This window comes from Marmota flaviventris, chromosome 15 (assembly GCF_047511675.1).
Source record: "Marmota flaviventris isolate mMarFla1 chromosome 15, mMarFla1.hap1, whole genome shotgun sequence".
In the NCBI taxonomy this organism is placed as follows: Eukaryota; Metazoa; Chordata; class Mammalia; order Rodentia; family Sciuridae; genus Marmota; species Marmota flaviventris.
In genome coordinates, this window is record NC_092512.1 from 38,699,112 (window position 1) to 38,719,532 (window position 20,421).

Genomic DNA, 20,421 nt, shown 5'->3' on the forward strand with positions numbered 1-20,421 from the left:
AGTTAAAGCAGTCACTGAGTGGCAGAAATTTCTTCCAGAATCTAACATATAGAAATTGGGACAGGGGCTGGGGATGTGGCTCAAGCGGTAGCGCGCTCGCCTGGCATGCGTGCGGCCTGGGTTCGATCCTCAGCACCACATACAAAGATGTTGTGTCCGCCGATAACTAAAAAATAAATATTAAAAAAAATTCTCTCTTAAAAAAAAAAAAAGAAAGAAATTGGGACATTATTAGCTGCATTTGAACAGCAAAAAAAAAAAAAAAGAGAGCCTTCAAAATTCTGTTCAGCTGCAAAAGCTAAAAACGCTTGGGTGCAGCAGATCATTTTACTGTGTGATAGAGGTTGCTAGCACTATTCAACATCCAATTCTCTTTCTCCTCAGCAATAAAATCCGTAAAAGTTAATTTGGTTCAGGGCAACTCAGAATAAAGACTAATTTCTCATCTTCCTCTGTAGCCAGTGGGACAAAGCAACTAGGATTGTTAGCCTCTGGAGTGAGAATGGTAGCTGCCAACTTGGGGGGTGGGGTTCAGATGCCTAAAGGAAGTTTCTAAAGGGAGCAGCTGTCCTGACTATGACATGAAAGCCACATGTTGAAATGGGGAGGAGCAATATGTAAGGGACTGGATAGCACTGCAGAGCATCATCTTACCCTCAACTGTTTCCCAGACTCTATAAGCAAGAGAAACAAACTTCTACTTTGTATAAATCACTACTGCTTGGAAACAGTGAAACTATCACATAAAAAAACCAATGAATGTCAGTTTTGGCTTAATTTCCTTAACTTAAAGGGGTTTATACAGGTGATACACTATATCTTGCTGTCTTTACATCTATTGCTAAGATGCCCTAACATAACAGATGTTTCCCATGGATAACACTGTGTCAACAAATGGCCATTTTCAGAAGAACTTAATTTCAAATATATGGCACCCCAGGGCAAAGTCTGAAATTACGGTTTTTTGGGGTAGGGGTAGAGGTGGGAATCAAGAACAAAAAGTACCTGCCTTTGACTAGCTTAGGATGTTAAAAATGAAGTCCCTTCCCAAAAGAGAACTGTAACAAGCAATTTAAACAAAACAAAATGGTTTGTTTTATTTACAATACTCAATGCATCTTACAAATGATATTTTCATTCCCTAAGCCTTTTGGAAAGTAATTCCATTTTGTGCAATGAGTTTACAGGAAAATCATAAGATATCTGTTTGACATCTTAAACCTAAATCCTAAATTGTGAAAGATAATTCACACTATATTAATAAAGGACTATTTTTTAATTAAGAAAAACTAAACTCTGTAGTTAAATATTGCCCTCTGGCATCTTTAGCCCAAATACAAACTGGATTAGCCTATGAAATAATAATACCATTAGATTTGGATAAATTATTCTGACCTCCCCATCCCAACAAAATGCATGCACAAAGTAAACATAGTAAATTACATTAATCACATTTTATTTCAATACTTTCTTTTTGGACTCTCTCAACTATTATTTGCTCAATTCAGGGTATGGACAGATAGGATTCCAGTCTGGAGAAATCTGAAACCAGCCAGTAGTCCCTGTTCCAGAATAGTGAAGAAAGACTTCAGTTAGGACCTGGAGACCGGCCAGGATTAGGGAGTCTTGGGAGGGTTTATTGGAGGGGTAGGAGGGCTTGCTTGCAAATAGCAATTCCCTCCAGAACTGGCAAAACCTGAAGGGGTCAGTTATTTTCCCACTAGCAGTCTGGGGAGCATCTAATCTATGCTTCCATAGAACAATAGGCTCCTCTTTCTCCCCTCCTCCCTGAATCATTACTTATAGTTTGGTGTCTTCTGAGTTGATAGAAGCCAGCTCCTCTGTTCAGATACCAGAAACTGCTTTGACGTCACATACACATTTTATGGAACAGACAAGGAGCAATGAACAACACTTGTGCAAGGGTTTACACCTCATGCATGTAAGAGAACGGGATTAATTTTTGTCATTCATATAGCTGCCACCTCTTAATACATAAAATGATGGCTTAACTACTGAGAGAAGGGACAGAGATTATCTCCATACTGGATCCATTCCAATTGAGTAATGTGTTTCTCCATCTCAACAATCATCACTCCTCAATTTTTTTTTTTTTTTTGTAGTGCTGAGTCTTGAACTCAGGGACTTGTGCATACTAGGCAAGCAACTCTACCACTGAGCTACCTTCCCAGCACTCTCCTCAATCTTTAACACCTGGCAAAGGTGGCTGAATGGGGAGATATTGAACTATTGTTTGACAGTCAAAAGAATTCTAAGATAAAGAAGTAGTGAGGTAGAGTTGAGAGAGTTCAATTAAAATTTTAAGCATAGACATTTTGGCACATTCTAAAATTACAGACTCCCTATCAAATTCTCCTTTTGATACCTTTACAAAGTGCTGACAACTTAGGAATTTTCAGCTCTACTTAGGAAATATGTAAGTAAAGCTAACAAAATATAAAGTTATTTGAAGAAATCCATTCCTGGCATTTTACCTAATATTTACCCCCATATTGAAGCAAATAAAAACAATGCTATCCATTTGCTGAATTTATTTAAACAAATCAATTTAGAAATATCATAGAATTAAACAAAACTCTGACATGTAAACATACTGCCATGTTCCTGAAACAGATGTTAACACCTGATGAAAGTTAATAATTGCCTGTTAGGAAAGCTGTCCATTAATAAGGCCAGTCTTCAGCAAAACTAAAACCATTCTGTTTCTTTAGCTTTCCTAGACTGACAATGCAATACTATCAAGCCACAATCAAATATAATAGAGACGACATTGGATGGATAGATCAGTACCATTGGTTACAGCTGTTAAACAGTTTCATTCTTGGTGCCACATAAAAACAAGCCAATCACATCAAATAAATCATGGCTTTTTTCTTTATCACAATTTACTAAGTGATGTTAATTATGGTCCTTTCAAACACGTCTGGTAAAGGCTATTTACAGTGTACATGGCCGAGCATGCACTATTTATAGTTACAAAGATACCTGCCAGTTTATTACAATAGAATTACACAGTGCCTGAAAATGGTGAAACATCTCACACATCATTTAAATCAATACAGTTTCAAGCAGAAAATGTTCCTTATTTGACCACAATTGCAATAATTACATGAAAATTCTTATAAAAACATGAATCCCCTTCAAGAAATTGATGCATATTCTACGCACTACAGGTTAAGGCAGTAAAAAAATGTATTCCTGATAACTGGAGGTCTTGACAATGTCAATTAAAGCTGTCTGACTCTAGTTTTTCATTCTCCATCACATACTCAAAGTTTGTGAATGATTTCATTTTTAAAGTCAAAAAATTATTAGCAAGTAAGAGTTGACACTGGAAAAAAAGTAATTGCTAGGGAAAGGAAAAATTCTAGGTTGGATTTGCTTGAAAGTTTTCAAATCATAAACAAGAGCATTATTTGTTAGTTTGAACCTTAAGTGTATAAAATGAATACATATAGTTTACTTTTTTAATTTAAAATATACTGTACTTTGAACAATTCAAGTAATGTAAGACTATCAAAAATAACTTCATAAGCCATACAAGTGTCAATTGCATTTGCAATGTTTTAATTAAGAACTTTTTAAAAATTGCAACTAAACCATGACAGTTTAGTTAAACAAATGGTAAATGACTTTTTATTTGCACTTGTGATTCCTTTAATACAAATTGCTACCAACAAATATGTAAAGATATGGCAGATTATGCATTTGATCAAAGCACTTTCATATAAGCATAAAACAGATTCAAATGGTATAAGTTCGTGCATAAGATCCAAGGAGTTGCCTACTAACTTAGAGGCAGCCCTCTCTCTAATCAGAATCCATTATTCCTCAGCTGCAGATGAGACAGGGCACAATCTGTTGTAAACAGGGAACTGTTGTAAAACCAGGATAATATTCTTAAATTAAGATCATTCTTGTTCAATTGAAAAGACTTTCCCAAGTGTCTTCCAGCACTGTAGTATATTCTGCTGACCTCTTAATTTCATAAATTAACTCTCCTTTGATTCCATTTTTACGGTGGTTGTGTTCACAGTTTTGTTTTAAAAATTGGTTTAAATTTATTATATAAAACTCTGTACATGTTCACAAATTATTGCATAAACAGCATAATCTTCAAGACAGTGTTTGCAAACACATGTCCAATTCAGGAAAAAAAAAAATTCACGTTTCCCGTCTGGCTTTTTTCTTCTTTTTTATTTGTTTGGGAGATTCCCAGTTAGTTTCAGACTTGGCTAAAAGGGAGTGGGGTGGGGGATGGAGAGAGAAAAAAAGTTAAGAGTATAATAAGCATTGTTACGTTTCAATAATACAAAAATAGTAGCTAAAAAAAAAAAAAATGCTTCAAAATTCTCAAGTTAAAAAAAAATTCAAGTTTTATGTTTAGATTTTCAAGTCCCAATTGAATATTTTAAAGTTAGTCTATATCTGACTCCCTTTTTTCTTTTTAATCCCAATTTATTATTAGATGTGATCATAAGGAAGCTAAAATATTCAACCAGTTTTGACCTAGAGAAAGCATTTTTTTTTTGAGATGGGGGTCTGGTTGTATTGCCTAAATTACTCTTAAACATCTGGACTTGAGTGATCCTCCTGCCTCAACTTCTCCAGTAGGTGGAACTACAGGTGTGTGCCATGGCACCCAGTCACCATTTAATATGGCTCAGCTTAACTAATACAAGAGAAAAATGTGTAATATGGACACTAGAGGTAGCTGTAGGGAGACAAGGAGGAGAAAAAGTACAGAACAATTTGACGTCACAACACATATACAAAGAAAAAGGGAGAAGGACCAGACAGATAGGTAGGCAGGAACCCAGTCTTCCTCTGTTCTTGGCCATTTGCTTTCTCCTTCAGTTATTTTAGCAACTTGGCCCTCACAACTGGAGTTCACAATATTCCAAGAAATCTAGCACTTGCAGAGGAAGTAAGGGCTACTCAATTACTCCATTAAACTTCTAAGATCAGAATCTTCACACTTGTATACAAAAAAAAGTGAACAGTACAGAAGTAAACAAAATAACCAAAAAAGAGAATTTCTTACTCTGTGAAGGAGGCACACTATTTTGCTTGGTATTTGACTTGGATTTTTCTGTATCTTGTAGCATCGGTGGCACTTGGGAAGAGCTTTTGTCAGAATCACTCTTTGATAAGATAACAGATGGCTCGGTAGGAACAGCAGGTGGAAGAGTCTTGATAGGCTATTTTGGAATAAAATTACCTCAGATGTTTATAATATTTTCAAATAAAATTAAGTATACTAATATCAAGAGGTTATTTGGCAGGAAGTAAATACTAAGATGTTGTAAGTTATCAGCAGAAGCACTGCAACTCATGTCTGCCCTCTAGTGACACGGCCAAATAAACCATGACCTCACATTACTTACGAATACAGGTTGAGATAAAAATGGAAGGTATAAAATTATAAAATACCCAATGAATCTCAAATAGGAGTGAATAATCCCATTTTCATTATTATTATTATTTTTTTGGTACCGGGGATTGAACTCAGGGGCACTCCACCACTGAGCCATATCCCCAGCTCTATTTTATGTTTTATTTAGAGACAGGGTCTCATTGAGTTTCCCAGCAACTCACTTTTGCTGAGGCTGGCTCATGATTCTCCTGCCTTAGCCTGGGATCACAGGTGAGTGTCACTGCACCCAGCTCATTAACTTTTATGATTTCTATTTCATTATATGATTTCTATTTCATTTCTATATTTCACTTTTTAATATTTTTTAGACATTCAATGGTTCTGCTGACATTCTACCAACTTTGAACTTTTCAAAATTCAAATTTAGAAAATTTTTTTTGAAATTTTCAAAGTCTGGAAGTGAAATTAGAATACTAAAGGAGGGCTTGATTTTGTGTGTGTGTGTTTGTTTCTTCTGGAGATTAAACTCAAGCACTTGATTACACTAGGCAAGCATTCTACCACTCAAGTACATCCCAGTGCTTTCAAACTCTCAATCCTTCTGCCGCAGTCTCTTGAGTAGCTGGCACTAGAGGTATGTGTCAGCACCCGCAGCAGGGCCTAAATTCTCCTTACTGAGGCATAACCATTAATGAATGGTCAGGACCAGTTAATACTAAAAAGGCTAGTATTTGAAGTGTCTTGAGGCTGTGAGAAATCAGATTATTTCACTGGCTAGCTCTACCTGCAATCATTATTTTGAATTTCCTATAGAAACAGGGTAAGTAATGTTTCTATTGCCCATCTTCCTCCAGTCTCCATGAGTTCAAGAAGGTCCAACAGGAAAAGAACTTCTTTAGAGAAGTGGCATGAGTAAAGACAACTACTAGTATTCCTTCATTCTAGTTCAGGTGTCTGAAGTTACACTGGATTGCTTGGTTTATCTTTCATAATGTTACCTGTATTTATTCCATATGCAAAAGTTTTATTGCATATTTTCAATCATTTTCCCCTCTATCTTACCACTTATTTACAGTAAATCATAGAAGGGTTCAAATATTCTTTACAAGATGGCTTTTGAAAAGGATTTAAATACAATACCAAAATGTCAGCTGGCCCTTTTCCATTTACCATTAAATTTCTACATATACTCAGATTGCATCTGTTTACCAGAAAACACTTATAGGGAATCAAGAACTTCATACCCAAATAGCAAATATTATTAAAGCTCTGTTTTAGTACAAGACTTTTTAAAATTCTTTCTCTTAGCAGTAACTCAATTTGTCAGAAGCTGTTTTACTAAATATGAAAGTTCTCACAAAGACAAGGATGTTTTGACTGCTTTGTTCTCTGAGGTATCTCAACACTTCAAACATATAGTTGGTCCTCAGTAAAATTTCTGAATGGGCAAATAAAAGAACCAGGCAGGGGCTGGGGTTGTGGCTCAGCAGTAGAGCACTCGTCTAGCACATGCAAGGCCCTGGGTTCGATCCTCAGCACCACATAAGACAGCATTCAAAAACTTTTTACCATGGGACTGGGGTTGTAGGTCAATGGTAGAGCACTTGCCTAGCATATGTGAGGCACTGGGTTCGATTCTCAGCACCACATAAAAAAATAAAGGTATTGTGTTCATCTACAACTAAAAAAAATTAAAAAAAAATTTGTTACCAAATTTTGGAAGATTGAACCAATGATTTTATGTGTATACTCTGGGGATAATACAACCAGGCACATTTTTCTCTAAACCATCTATCCCTTATGTGCCTAGATATCCAGTAAAAGTAAAGTATATAGTACCCACCCCCATCTTTATCTGTGGGAGATATGTTCTAAGACCCTCAGTGGATGCTTGAAAACTGAGGTAGTACCAAACCTAATATACTATGCTTTTCCTATTCACTCTTCCTGTAGATCTTAGCAATCTTGAAATCCAATTTTTTCTTCCCTTATTAAGTCAAGAACTTTCTCTTTTCTTGTAAAGAAGCACTTTATATGGGCTGGAGTTGTAGCTCAGCGGTAGAGTGCTCGTCTCGCACGTGTGGGACCTTGGGTTCGATCCTCGGCGCCACATAGAAAAAAATAAATGAGTGAAAAAAAGGTATTGGGTCCAACTACAACTATAAAAAAAATAAAATATCTTAATTAATTAATTAATTTATTTTTTACATTTGAATCAGATGGGATATAATTTCTCATTTTTCTGAGTGTACAGGTTGCAGGATTACATTGGTCATGCAGTCACATGCAGTCTTATCTTTGGCACATTCAATTCGCCAGCATCACTTCTCTTGTGCTTTGGGACCATTATTATTATTTAAAAAAATTTTTTTTTAGTTGTAGATAGACACAATACCTTTATTTTAATCATTTATTTTTTATGTGGTGCTGAGGATTGAACCCAGGCAAGAGCTAGGCAAGTGCTCTACCAATGAGCTACAACTGCAGCCCCATGGAGCCATTATTAAGTAAAATAAAAGTAAAGGTTATTTAAACTGCACTGTGATATTAAGACAGTTAAACTGATAACTGAGAGGGCTATTATGTGATTAATGAGCAGGTAACATATATGGCATTAATTAGCTGAACAAAGGGATGACTCATGTCCAGGAAGGGCAAGAAATAATGCAATTTCAACATACCACTCAGAATGACAAGTACTTTAAAATATATGAGTTATTTATTTCTGAAAAATTCCACTTAATATTTTCAGACTACATGTCATCATAGAAACCAAAACTGGATGAAGGGGAACTGCTGTGTAGTGGCTCCAATTTTATTACTGTAGCTATGGGCAAATTATTCAACTTCTCTAGCAACATTTATATGATAGGTCTTACCTTCTCTTTGTTTTCTGGACTAGTTTGTGTTTAAAGTACTTACCGCAGTGCTTCAGCAAAATTTTAATGATACAATTCTTGAGTCAGTAAAACTACTACTATTCCTTAAAAATTACCTGGCTATTTTTGATGAGTACTTCAACTGGATCACTAGTGCTTGTGGTCTTCAAGGAAAATGCTTTTTCTTGTTTTGGACGGGCTTTAGAGGTATTCACTGGAAGCTCTTCTCTAATCTCTTTTTCTAATTCTTCTGTGTCCTTCAGAGAAAAGTAGTTTGTATATTAGATAATAAAAATCATTCATTCGTTACTAATTAAAATTTATTTTGCTTGTTGTCCTTAAGATGCCACAAGAAAATAATTTCATTTCACAGAAGTTGTCCAAATCACTTTTAGAACATATATTGATCACTTTTGATTTTTCCAGGGAGTTATATCAATTGTGAATGGAAAAAAACAAGACATAATGCTGTACATGGTCATGCATGCCTGAAATCCCAGCTCCCAGGGAGGCTGATGGAGAAGGATTACAAGTTTGAGCAACATAGCAAGACCTTGTTTCAAAATTAAAAATAAAGGGTTGGGGATGTAGCTTAAATGTAAAATACTCCTAGGGTTAATCCATAGTACAAGAAAAAATAAACAAACAAACAAAAAAAACCCACAAAATTTTTCGAAAGACTTTTTCAAGGAACAAAATATTCATGCAATCATACATGTATACTGGTAATGTCCTCATCATTCCACCATCTTTCCCACCCCTGAATTAATATATTATTCTTTAGCTAACACATACATGTAAATAGTGGTGGTTCTTTTATCTTTCTTATTTTTATTTTACTTTTTAAACATGTTTATTTATTTTTTTAGGTGTAGATGGACATAACACAATGCCTTTATTTTTATGTGGTGCTGAGGATCGAACCCGGGTCCCGCCTGTGCTAGGCGAGCGCTCTACCACTGAGCCACAATCCCAGCCCCAGTTTTTATCTTTTTTTAAACATGCAAATTTGTTTAGGATAGTAGTAGGTTTAGATAGTAATCCAACACTGTGATGTGAATTTAAGCTTAGCAGGTAACTTTATAAGCATGCATCAGAAGACAATGATTTATTTCTATCCTAAATTGAACTTCAATAGTGAAAGACTCCACCAACCACATACCAACAATCGAAAATAATTAACCAAAAAAGAAAAATTCCAAAATGTAGTAATCTTTTATGAATAGGATACTATGTGGTATGTACTCTGTGTAGGACTTTATGGATATATCATTTTTTATTTTTTGGTACCGGGAATCAAACCCAGGACACTAAACCACTGAGCCACATACCAAGCACATTTTTATATTTTATTTTCAGATAGGTTCTTGCTAAGTTGCATAGATCTTCGCTAAATTGCTGAGACTGGCTTAGAACTTTTTTTGTAATCATCTGATCATCTTGCTTCAGCCCCCTGAGGCTGATTACAGGAGTGTGCCACTGTGCCCAGTTGATATTTCATTTGTTAAAAATATTTATTTATTTTTTTTAGTTACAGGTGGGCACAGTATCTTTATTTTACTTTCAGGGGTGCTGAGGATTGAACCCAGTGCCTTACGCATGCTAGGTGAGCGCTCTACCTCTGAGCCACAACCTATCCCTGATATTTCATTTAATTCTTAAAATATCCTAGGCAAGTAAGTAACTTTTGCAAAGCGAAAAACCAAACAAAAACAAAGTAAATGGCAGAATGGGTACCCGGACACAGATCTGATTCTAAACCCAGAATACTTTACTCACTATATTTTAAATTCTTATTTATTTATTTATTTTCATTTCTTACTTACATTCTTTTTTTGTGGTGTTGTGGATTGAAGGCAGAGCCTGGTGCATATGAGGCAAGCACTCTATCCACTGAGCTATAGCCCCAGCCCCTACTTGCTATATTTTAAAAAAACAGATCAAATAATTCTAAAAATGGTGTATTCCTTATCCAAACTGCTTGGAACCAGAAGTGTTTCTGATTTCAGAATTTTTGGATTTTGGAATTTATATAGACAACTGGTCAAAAGTACCAAAGAAAACTTGAACACATTAATGATGTTTGCCATACATTGAGCTTTTGAAAGACATGTATCTATTCTATAAAATTTCTTCCAAAAGGAACTCAACAAATCCACAATCCCCCCCCCCCCCCCAAAATGTATTAGTAAAAGCCATAAATAGAAACAGAATGGGCCTGGGGTTGTTGCTCAGAATACTCAGCGGTAGAGCACTCACCTAGCACGTGCAAGGCCCTGGGTTCGATCCTCAGCACCACATAAAAATAAATAAATAAAGGTATTGTGTCCAACTACAACTAAAAAATAAAAAATAAAAATAAAAAAAAAAAAAAGAAAGAAACAGAAAACTTAGGAAAAAAAAAAACTAGCACTGGGTTTGATCCCCAGTACCACATTAAAAAACTAAATAAAGAAATAAAAATAAAATCACAAGTTGTGATATAATGAAATAATGCTTTCAAAAATAAATCCATGTGTACTTCTAACAATCTGATGTTTGAAATTAAAATAATTTTAAAACAATTTTTTGGGTACTGGGGATTAAACCCAGGAATGCCCTACCACTGAGCTACATCATTACTTTATTTTGAGAAAGGGTATCCATAAATTGCCTAGTCTGGCCTTGAACTTGAGATCCTCTTGCTTTCCAAGTAGGCTGGGATTTCAAGTGTGGGCTATCATGCTCAGCTGAAATAACATCTTTGATTTTATCTTTATTTTAATCTAATTTTTTTCCCAGATAGGAGAAAAGAAATGTAGGACTGATGCAAAACAACAACAACAAAACAAAAAACAACTTTCTAATGATCAGAAACCAAAAAAACTGAAGGAACACTAAGTGAAATAACCAGGAAACTCAGTGAAGCAGAAGTTATGCACATGGATTTTCTAATTGTGGTAAATATTAACCTTCTAGTTACTCAAAGGCAATTTTTTTTTTTTGGATACTGGGGATTTAACCAGCCAGAACGTTAACCACTGAGCTAGTCCCCAGTCCTTTTTATTATGAGACATGGTCTTCTTGTTAAGATGTTTATGGCCTCACTAAGTTGCTGAGGCTGGCTTTGAACTTGCAATCTTCCTGTCTCAACCTCCCAAGCTGCTGGGATTACAGGGGTTCAAAAGTCCAGCTCAAAGTGAATTTTTGTGTGTACAGAATAATGTACTTCCTTTTCCATTTTATCATTTTATAATAAAAAATGCATTTGAGTAATCTGGAATTTTTATTTTTAGGTTTAGTGACCCTCGTAATGAGTTTTTAGGGCAATGAAATTTTTATTACAATATAAGGTATTAAAGTCTGTGATTTTTCAAATGCCTTTCAAGTAACTATCTGATATTTTGTCATTTATTTCTACCTATTTTTAGCATTTTTTTTTTAGAGAGAATTTTTTAATATTTATTTTTTTAGTTTTCGGTGGACATAACATATTTATTTTATTTTTATGTGGTGCTGAGGATTGAACCCAGCGCCACGCGCATGCCAGGCGACAGCACTACCACTTGAGCCACATCCCCAGCCCTATTTTTTAGTATCTTAATACCATCTTTTCACATTTTAAGCAACAGGTGTGTAAAGAATACATATTATTTTGGTAATTTACCTGTGCAAGAGAGTTATCTTCACCTTGCTTCTTCTTTTTCTTTTTTTTCTTTTTAGATTTTCCAGTTGGAAGAGCTCCCTCTCCCTTTTCTTTATCATCATCTGAAACCTGATATTAAAAGCAAAAATATTAAGTGAACCAATAGGTTAAATTTCCATTATACAGTAAATTATTACAAAATAATTTCATTCATTAGGTTCAGCCTTTATCCCCCCAAATCTAAATAAGAATTAGTAATGAGTGATAAAAACTGACCAAGAAATTACATATTTAAAAAAGTAATGAAGTACACAGAATTTCATTCTCCTGTTTTCTAGGATAGACTCCTTTTTGCCATGTCTTTCATTCCTTGTTACAAAAAAATTAGAGAGCTGTATAAACCTTCATGCTTTCTTTCTTTCTTTATTTGGTGTAGATGGACACAACACAATGCCTTTATTTTTATGTGGTGCTGAGGATTGAACTCGGGTCCCACCCATGCTAGGTGAGCACTCTACCACTGAGCCACAATCCCAGCCCAACTTTCATGTTTTAACAACTTACTTGATAGGTAAATCAAACAGAATTTTGGAGTAAAAATGCAGAGTCACACACATTATTTGCAAAACCACACAATAGTTCCAACAAACTAGGATCTAGGCTAAATGAAGAACAAAGTAAATCGGTAGAAAGAAAAAACAACAAAGTAAAACAGTAGTAAAGAAAAACCAATTCAAAGAGAAAATATGCAAAATTATGAACAGATAATTCATCAAAGAATAATAAAGAAGCACACGAAAAAAATGTTCAACATTAGTTAAAAGGAGATGCAAATTAAAACCACATTTTGATAGTCAGCCATCAGAATGGCCAAAATAAAAAATAGTGGCAACTGCAAATACTGGTGAGGATGCAGAAAAGCAAGATCACACAAACACAGTCCATGGGAATGTAAAGTGATACAGCCATCACAGACAACAGTTGGAAAGTTTCTTAACATAATAATAAATATGTATCTACAAAACACCAGTGATTACACTCCTGGTTATTCATCCCAGAGAAATGAAAACTTATATTCACACAAAAACCCTTGAACTGTGTGTTTAGCAGCTTTAGTCATAACACCCTGAAAATGCTTTTCAATAAGAGGATGGCTAAATTAACCGAGGTATGTTCAGATCACGGCTTATCACTCAGCAGTAAAATGGTACAAATTGCTGATACATACAACAAACTGGACGAATCTCCAGAGAATTCTGCTGGGTGGAAAATATGAACAGACAAACAAGAAATCCAAAATTCAATACCAAAAGGCCACATACTATATAATTCCATTAATATAACATTTTTTGTTTGTTTTTTGGGTATTAGGGACTGAACTCAGGGGCACTTGACCATTGAGCCACAACCCCAACTCTATTTTGTATTTTATTTAGAGACGGAGTCTCACTGAATTGCTTAGCCCCTCAATTTTGCTGAGGCTGGCTTTGAACTTGGGATCCTCCTGCCTCAGCCTCCTGCATGCGCCGCTGTTCCTGCCTTGTTTGTTTTTCTTAAAATGGGTTTTCATTATGTTGACCAGGCTGGCCTTGAACTTCTGGACTCAAGCAGTCATCCTGCATCAGTCAGAATAGCTGGGATACAGGCATGTGGCACCACACCAGGGTAATTTAAGATTCTTGAAATGACAAAATTATAGAGATGGAGAAAGGACTATGGGGGAAAAGGATCAGAAGAGAAGTGAGGGGGGCTATATATAAGGTTAATATGAGGAACCCTAACATGGTGGTGGAAGAAAATGTTCTGTATCTTGACTGTATTAATGTCAATATCCTGGCTACAATGCTGTACTACAGTGTTTATAAAGATGTTACTGCTGATGAAAACTGGGTAAAGGGTACAGAAGACTGCTCAGCATCATTATTTGTTCTTCTGTTTTTTTTTTTTTAATTTTTAAAACTTTTTTTAAACTTGTTTATAGACCTTTATTTATTAATTTATACATGGTGCTGAGAATCAAACCCAGTGCCTCACACATGCCAGGCAAGTACACTACCGCTGAGCCCCAGCCCCAGACTTCTTTTGTGTTTTTCTTTAAAAATACTTTTAAAAAATGTTATGACTCTATACGAATGCATGTGACTCTATGTCTCAAAAATAAAAGGCTTAATTAGAAAAATTAAATTCGGGAAAAAATGTCATTGAAAAGAACATTCTGCATGCCAAAATATCTATTGAATCAGAATTGCTAAATTAGTATTGACATGTACCACAGAGGTGAACTTTCCATGGAAAATGTTTCTTGCTTATTCTCACAGATGACAACCTAGGTTTCTATATTATCCTTATAGCAAGAGATGATCTGGGTAACTGCAATTTTTCTGCTCAGCATCATAGTCACTAGTATGATTTTGGTGATGTCATAAACCACCAAACAGCTTTTAGAAATTACTAACAGATGGAAAAACAAAGTAACAAAGATGACTAACCAATTTTTAGTTCAAGTTAATTGCCAATTGTGAGGAAACTTCTATAGAGGTTATAACACAGAAAGCATTTCATAAGCTTGAAAGGATTAAAACGCCACTGCACACGCCTATGATCTCAGCAACTCAGGAGCCTAAGGCAGGAGGATACCAAGTTTGAGGCCAGCCTGGATAACTCTTCCTAAGGGCTGGAGGTATATATAGTTCAGTAGCAATGCTTTCCTGGGTTCATCCCCAGTACTGCAAAAAAAAAAAAAAAACCTAACAACAAAAAAACCCTCACATGAATCCATGCATACTATGAAGGATATTCAGGTCACAAGAACTGTCTTCAGTTTGTTTCTCAGACCATTATAATCAATTTCTTTCTTTCTTTTTAAAATATTTTTTAGTTGTAGATGGACACAATATATTTATTTATTTTTATGTGGTGCTGAGGATCAAACCCAGTGCCTCACAAGTGCAAGACAAGTGCTCTACAATAGAGCTACAGTCCCAGCCCTATCTATGATCCATTTCTTACAAATATGAAATGTAAGTTCCTTAAGACAAAAGGCTTGTTTTGTTAATGAGAAGGCCCAAATCAACTCTGTATCATCTTTTAACCCATAACAGAGTTGACTTTACAAATAAAAAACAATTTTTTTTTCTTTTTTTAGTTATAGTTAGACCCAATACCTTTATTTTATTTATTTTTATGTGGTGCTGAGGATCAAACCCAGTGCCTTGCATGTGCTAGGCAAGCGCTCTACCACTAAGTCACAACCCCAGTCCCCACTTTACAAATTTTTGACTGTAAAAAGAAGAGAGGCTGGGGTTGTAAATCAGTGGTAGAGTGCTTGCCTAGCACATGTGAGGCGCTGGGTTCGATCCTTAGCACCACATAAAACTAAATTAAGGTATTGTGTCCAACCACACACAACTAAAAAATAAATGTTAAAAAAAAAAGAAGAGAAATGAAAAGAAAAGAAAAGAAAAAAGATGCCGGGCCAGGCGCGGTAGCACATGCCTATAAACCCAGAGGTTCGGGAGGCTGAGATGAGAAGATCATGAGTTCAAAGCCAGCCTGAGCAACAGTGAGGTGCTAAGCAACTTAGTGAGACCTTGTCTCTGAATAAAATACAAAATAGGGCTGGGGATGTGGTTAAGTGATTTGAGTGTCCCTGAAGTCTATCTGGTACCCCCCCCCCAAAAAAACAAGAGGATGCTGGACATGGTGGTATATATCTGTAATCCCAGCTATTTGGGAGGCTGAGGCAGGAGGATCACAAGTTTGAGGCTGGCCTAGGCAACTTAGCAAGACCCTGTCTCAAAATTTAAAAATATCTTTAAAAATTTATATGAATTTTATTTAAATCTACATCTAAAAGGGGTAGGGATGTAGCTCAGTGGCGGAACTTTCCCAGTTTGCACAATGGCTTGGGTTCAATCCCTGATAGCATAACATTATGATAAATCTTAAAATCTTTTACAACTCTGGCTGATCCTGTTCTCACTTTGGTAACAATGATTTCAACTTCTTGTGTGTCCATCCAATCGATTTGTTTTTTTTAGTTGTAGATGGACATAATAAAGTTATTTTATTTATTTATTTTTATGTGATGCTGAGGATTGAATCCAGTACTTCACACATGCTAGGCAAGCACTCTACCACTGAGTGACAACCCCAGCCCCATCCAAACAATTTTTCTATAAATTATGTGTATTCACACATAAAAATTTTACATAAGTGGTATTACTGTATCTTTCAGTAATTTGCATATTGTTCAGTATGTTTTTTTTTGATGGGGGGTACTAGGGATTGAACTCAGGGCACTCAACCACTGAGCTGCATCCCTAGCCCTATTTTTGAATTTTATTTAGAGAAAGGATCTCACTGAGTTGCTTAATGCCTCGCTTCTGCTGAGGCTGGCTTTGAACTCGTGAGCCTCCTGCCTCAGTGTCCCAAACCATTGGGATTACAGGCATGCGCCACTGTGCCTGGCTTCAGTATGTCTTTGAGATTGTGTTCATACTGCTATTAATGTAACTTTAAAAAAGAAAATTTTTTTTTGTTTTAATTGGACACAATACCTTTATTTTTTATTTTTATGTGGTGCTAAGGATAGAACTCAGTGCCCTGCATGTGCTAGGCGAGTGCTGTACCGCTGAACCACAACCTCAGCCCCTAGTGTTGCTTTAATCTATTTATTTTAAATTTCTCTTTAATATGCCATTGGATGAACATACTAATTTTATTTACCCACTCTCCAATGAGGGGCTTTTAGATGGCATCCTGTTTGCTTAGAAATATAAAGACAATCTGTAAATAGATTCAGGAAAAGAACTGTTATGATGTGTGATAAAGTCACTACTCATTGATTTTGCCAAATTCTAGTGATTAAGTACAGGGAAGTCCAGTTGGAGAAATACAGACTTTTGGTTATATACTCACTAAACATTCAACAAATACTGGAATGATTTCTGTGTGGAAAGGTAGTGTACAAGGAAGCTTTTGCAGACCTAGTCTAAATCTCATTTTTTTCCACCTCATATTTCATATTGCTTACTAATTTTACATGTATTATAACTTGCCAACTCCTACCTACCATTAGTACCTCTCCCTTTCTCTGGTCACTGAAGCTGAGTGGTAGTATACCTTATTAAAAGCCAATCCATTCACTTGTGCCCATGGCTTCCCCATCCCCTACTGCCTCTTCTAGATACTATTCTATTAGCCAAATATGATCTTTTATCTATGTTTAAGTTTTTACTTTATTCCAGATTCTTTCTCTTTTGTCTACAAAGCAGGAAGAGTTGGCAAACCACAAATTAATCCCAACACCAGCTTGACAAAGTTCACTTCCATATTTTATGGACGCTTACAGCATAGTTGAATGGCTGCAAAAGATCATATGGTTTCTTTTATAAAAAGTCTGCCCAACTTGCACTAAAGCTTTTTCTTATCATTAAAATACAAACAACCCTCTCCCCCACTACAAAATCCTGATACCACTATTACTGTCATCTACTACCTCTCTCCTCCATTCCGTTCCAAATTTATTTTTTAATTTTTGGGGTACTAGGAATGAAACCCAAGGATGCTTAACCACTGAACCACATTCTTAGCTCCCTTTTGTATTTTATTAGAGACAGGGTCTCACTGAATTGCTCAGGGCCTCAATAAATTGCTGAAGCTGGTTCTGAACTCATGATCCTCCTGCCTCAGGCTCTGGAGCCACTGGGATTACAGGTGTGCACAACTGTGTTGGGCTCCACACCTATTTTAAAAAAATTGTTAGTACTACTTTCTATCCTTTAATCACTTCGTATTCTAAAATATGGCTTCTATTTCAAGATTTATTTTCTCTTTTTTTTTGGGGGGGGGATCGTGGGACTGAATCCAGGGTCTCATGCATGCTAAATACCACTGCATTACACTCTAATCTACTATTCCAAGATTTGTAATGATGTTGCTCTAAATTACCAGGAAGGAAATCCAGTCATTTTTAAGTTCTAATGTTACCTGCTACTTGCTATTTCTGATGTTATCACTGTCTCTCTCTCTCTCTCTTTTTTATTTTTGGTACTGGAGATTAGCGTGTTTAACCACTGAGCCACATCTCCCAATCCCTTTTTTATTTTTTTGGTACCAGGGATTAAACTCAGGGGCACTCAACCACTAAGCCACATCCCTAGCTCTATTTTGTATTTTATTTAAAGACAGGGTCTCACTGAGTTGCTTGGCATCTTATTTTTTCACTGAGACTGGCTTTGAACTTGCGATCCTCCTGCCTCAGCCTCCGAGGCGCTGGAATTATATATAGGTGTGCATCACTGTGCCTGGCCCAAATCTTTTTATTTTGAGACAGCGCTTTACTAATTTGCTAAGGCTGGCTTTGAACCTGTGATCCTCCTGTCTCAGCCTCTTGATTCATGGGATTATAGGCATATACTAACATACCTAGCACTGCCTCCTTAATACTTTCAACTGCCTGAGCCTCTATAACCCAGAACTCTCTACCCTTAGTCTCTTTCATTAACAAACACCCACTTATCCCTTATACTCACCTTTTGATCATCAGGAATTGGTTCCTGGGACTTCAGAAGTGAAGCTCTTTCATCTACCCAGTTCCCCCACTCTTCTGCTGGTGCATTCCAATCAGAACTGGGATCAGCAGAAGACAGACCATCTAAAATTAACAGTATAAATTAGCTATCATTTCTGTCATAAACTAAAATGAAAAAACTAAAAATTCCTTATGTTGAACTAAACTGTAATTTTAAATTATTGTTCTTCTTTTTCCTCAAGCACATTTTAAGAGCTAGAAAAAATAGTAGCATAATGGCAACAAACTTTATCCAAATTTTGCTAGGTATATGATTAAGTGGTATTTCTAAGAGAACAGAAAACTTATTAACCATTTAATTTTATCCTCCTTACTTCCTTTATCAGTCTCCTGAATTTGTACTTCCTCCTATCTTTACCTCAGTCTAGGATTTGGTTGGATTTTTTTTGCTCTGATAATCATATTTTTTAACTGATTTATTTTCTATGGTACAGAATTAACTTTTAACACCAGTATCAAAATTATACCCCCCACCCCATTCTTGTGTACCTTTCAAAACGACATTCTCCAAATCACCAAGTTATGTACTTCTCTCTTTTTTTGGTACTGGGGATTGAACTCAGGGGCACTCGACCACCGAGCCACATCTCCAGTCCTATTTTGTATTTTATTTAGAGACAGAGTCTCACTGAGTTACTTAGCGCCTCACCATTGCTGTGTCTGGCTTTGAACTTGCGATTCTCTTGCCTCAGTCTCCCGAGCCGCTGGGATTATAGGCATGCGCCACCATGCCCAGCCTTCTTCTCTTTTAATACTTGGTAATCTGTGTACTTTACAGATTCTTCAATGCTTCCTAACCTGATGATTCACATAGATGTTTGAGCCACTTTCAGGGCTTTAATCATCCTAGTCTCGCAAGTTATTTTTATTCTAGATTTTTAAATTCTTTTCTTTCACTCTAGGTGGCACCAAATTTTTGCTGTGTGTGTGTGTGTGTTGGGAACGACTGGGAACTGAACCCAGGGTCTACAACAGAGCTACACCCATAACTCTTTCATTTTGAGAGATGGTTTTGGTTTTGCTAAGTTGCCCAGACCTACACTGAACTCAAGATCCTTCTTGTCTCATACTCCTGAGTAGTTGGGACTACAGGTATGTGCTACTGCGCACAGCTGGATTTTTACTATATTTATTTTGCAGTGCTGGTGATTGATCCCAGGAACTCCTGCATTCTAGACAAGGGCTCTACCACTGAATTACAGCCCAGGGCTGAATTTTACTTTCTTTAGGAAGTTCACTGGCTTATTGAAAATGGGGAAACCATTCTTTGATTTTTCCCTGAAACTAAGCAGGTCTCAAAGATAAATTTTTCCTCCTTTCTCTGCACATCATTATATTCTCATATACATTCCTGTAATATGTACTTACAGTCAGGTTTTAAGATAGAATAATAGACTTTAATTATAAATGGTCAATAAGTTGTCCTAACATTGCTTAAATTTAAAAAATTCAAGCCTTTCCCACTTCTTTTTATCAAGTACTAATTTCTTTCATATGCACTTGGGTCTGTTCCTGAAATTTCTATTTCACTGACCTATTCCTAGGATATGGCCATATATAACTTTGTAATACATTTTAGCATCTGGAAGGACAAATGTGCTTATGTTACTTTTATTATTATTTTACTATTCTTATTTTTCTAGATGAATTCTATTAAATATTTTGTTGAAAAACAGATATGCTTTGAAAGACCATATAATAATCTGAGAAAGTGCTCACAGAAAAACAAAAAAAGAGACAAAACTGTTTGCTCAATATGATCCCAAAATTTGTGTGAGGAAGAGGCAGAAGAAAAACACAATAATAAATATATATTAATAGTGGAATTACATCTAATTCAACTCTCATTAAGCACTTACTATGTACCATAATTGGAAGTTCGAGAGACACAAAAATGAGTGAGAGAGAAATCCCTGTCCACATG

General features: G+C 35.9%; 1 protein-coding gene across 6 annotated transcripts in view; it reads right to left on the reverse strand.

The window, feature by feature from the left end:
* Positions 1–1,071: 1,071 nt before the first annotated feature.
* Positions 1,072–20,421, reverse strand: part of Mtdh (metadherin) — a 64,019-nt gene continuing 44,669 nt past the window's right edge. For all 6 annotated transcript variants that reach the window (XM_027948649.3, XM_027948633.3, XM_027948622.3 and 3 more), the window contains 5 exons: positions 18,439–18,560; positions 11,924–12,031; positions 8,394–8,534; positions 5,066–5,222; positions 1,072–4,256 (listed from right to left, as the gene is read on the reverse strand). In XM_027948649.3, coding sequence (XP_027804450.1) covers positions 4,186–4,256; positions 5,066–5,222; positions 8,394–8,534; positions 11,924–12,031; positions 18,439–18,560 — 599 coding nt within the window. In that variant the 3' untranslated portion in view covers positions 1,072–4,185. The remainder of the gene's footprint in view (positions 4,257–5,065; positions 5,223–8,393; positions 8,535–11,923; positions 12,032–18,438; positions 18,561–20,421) is intronic.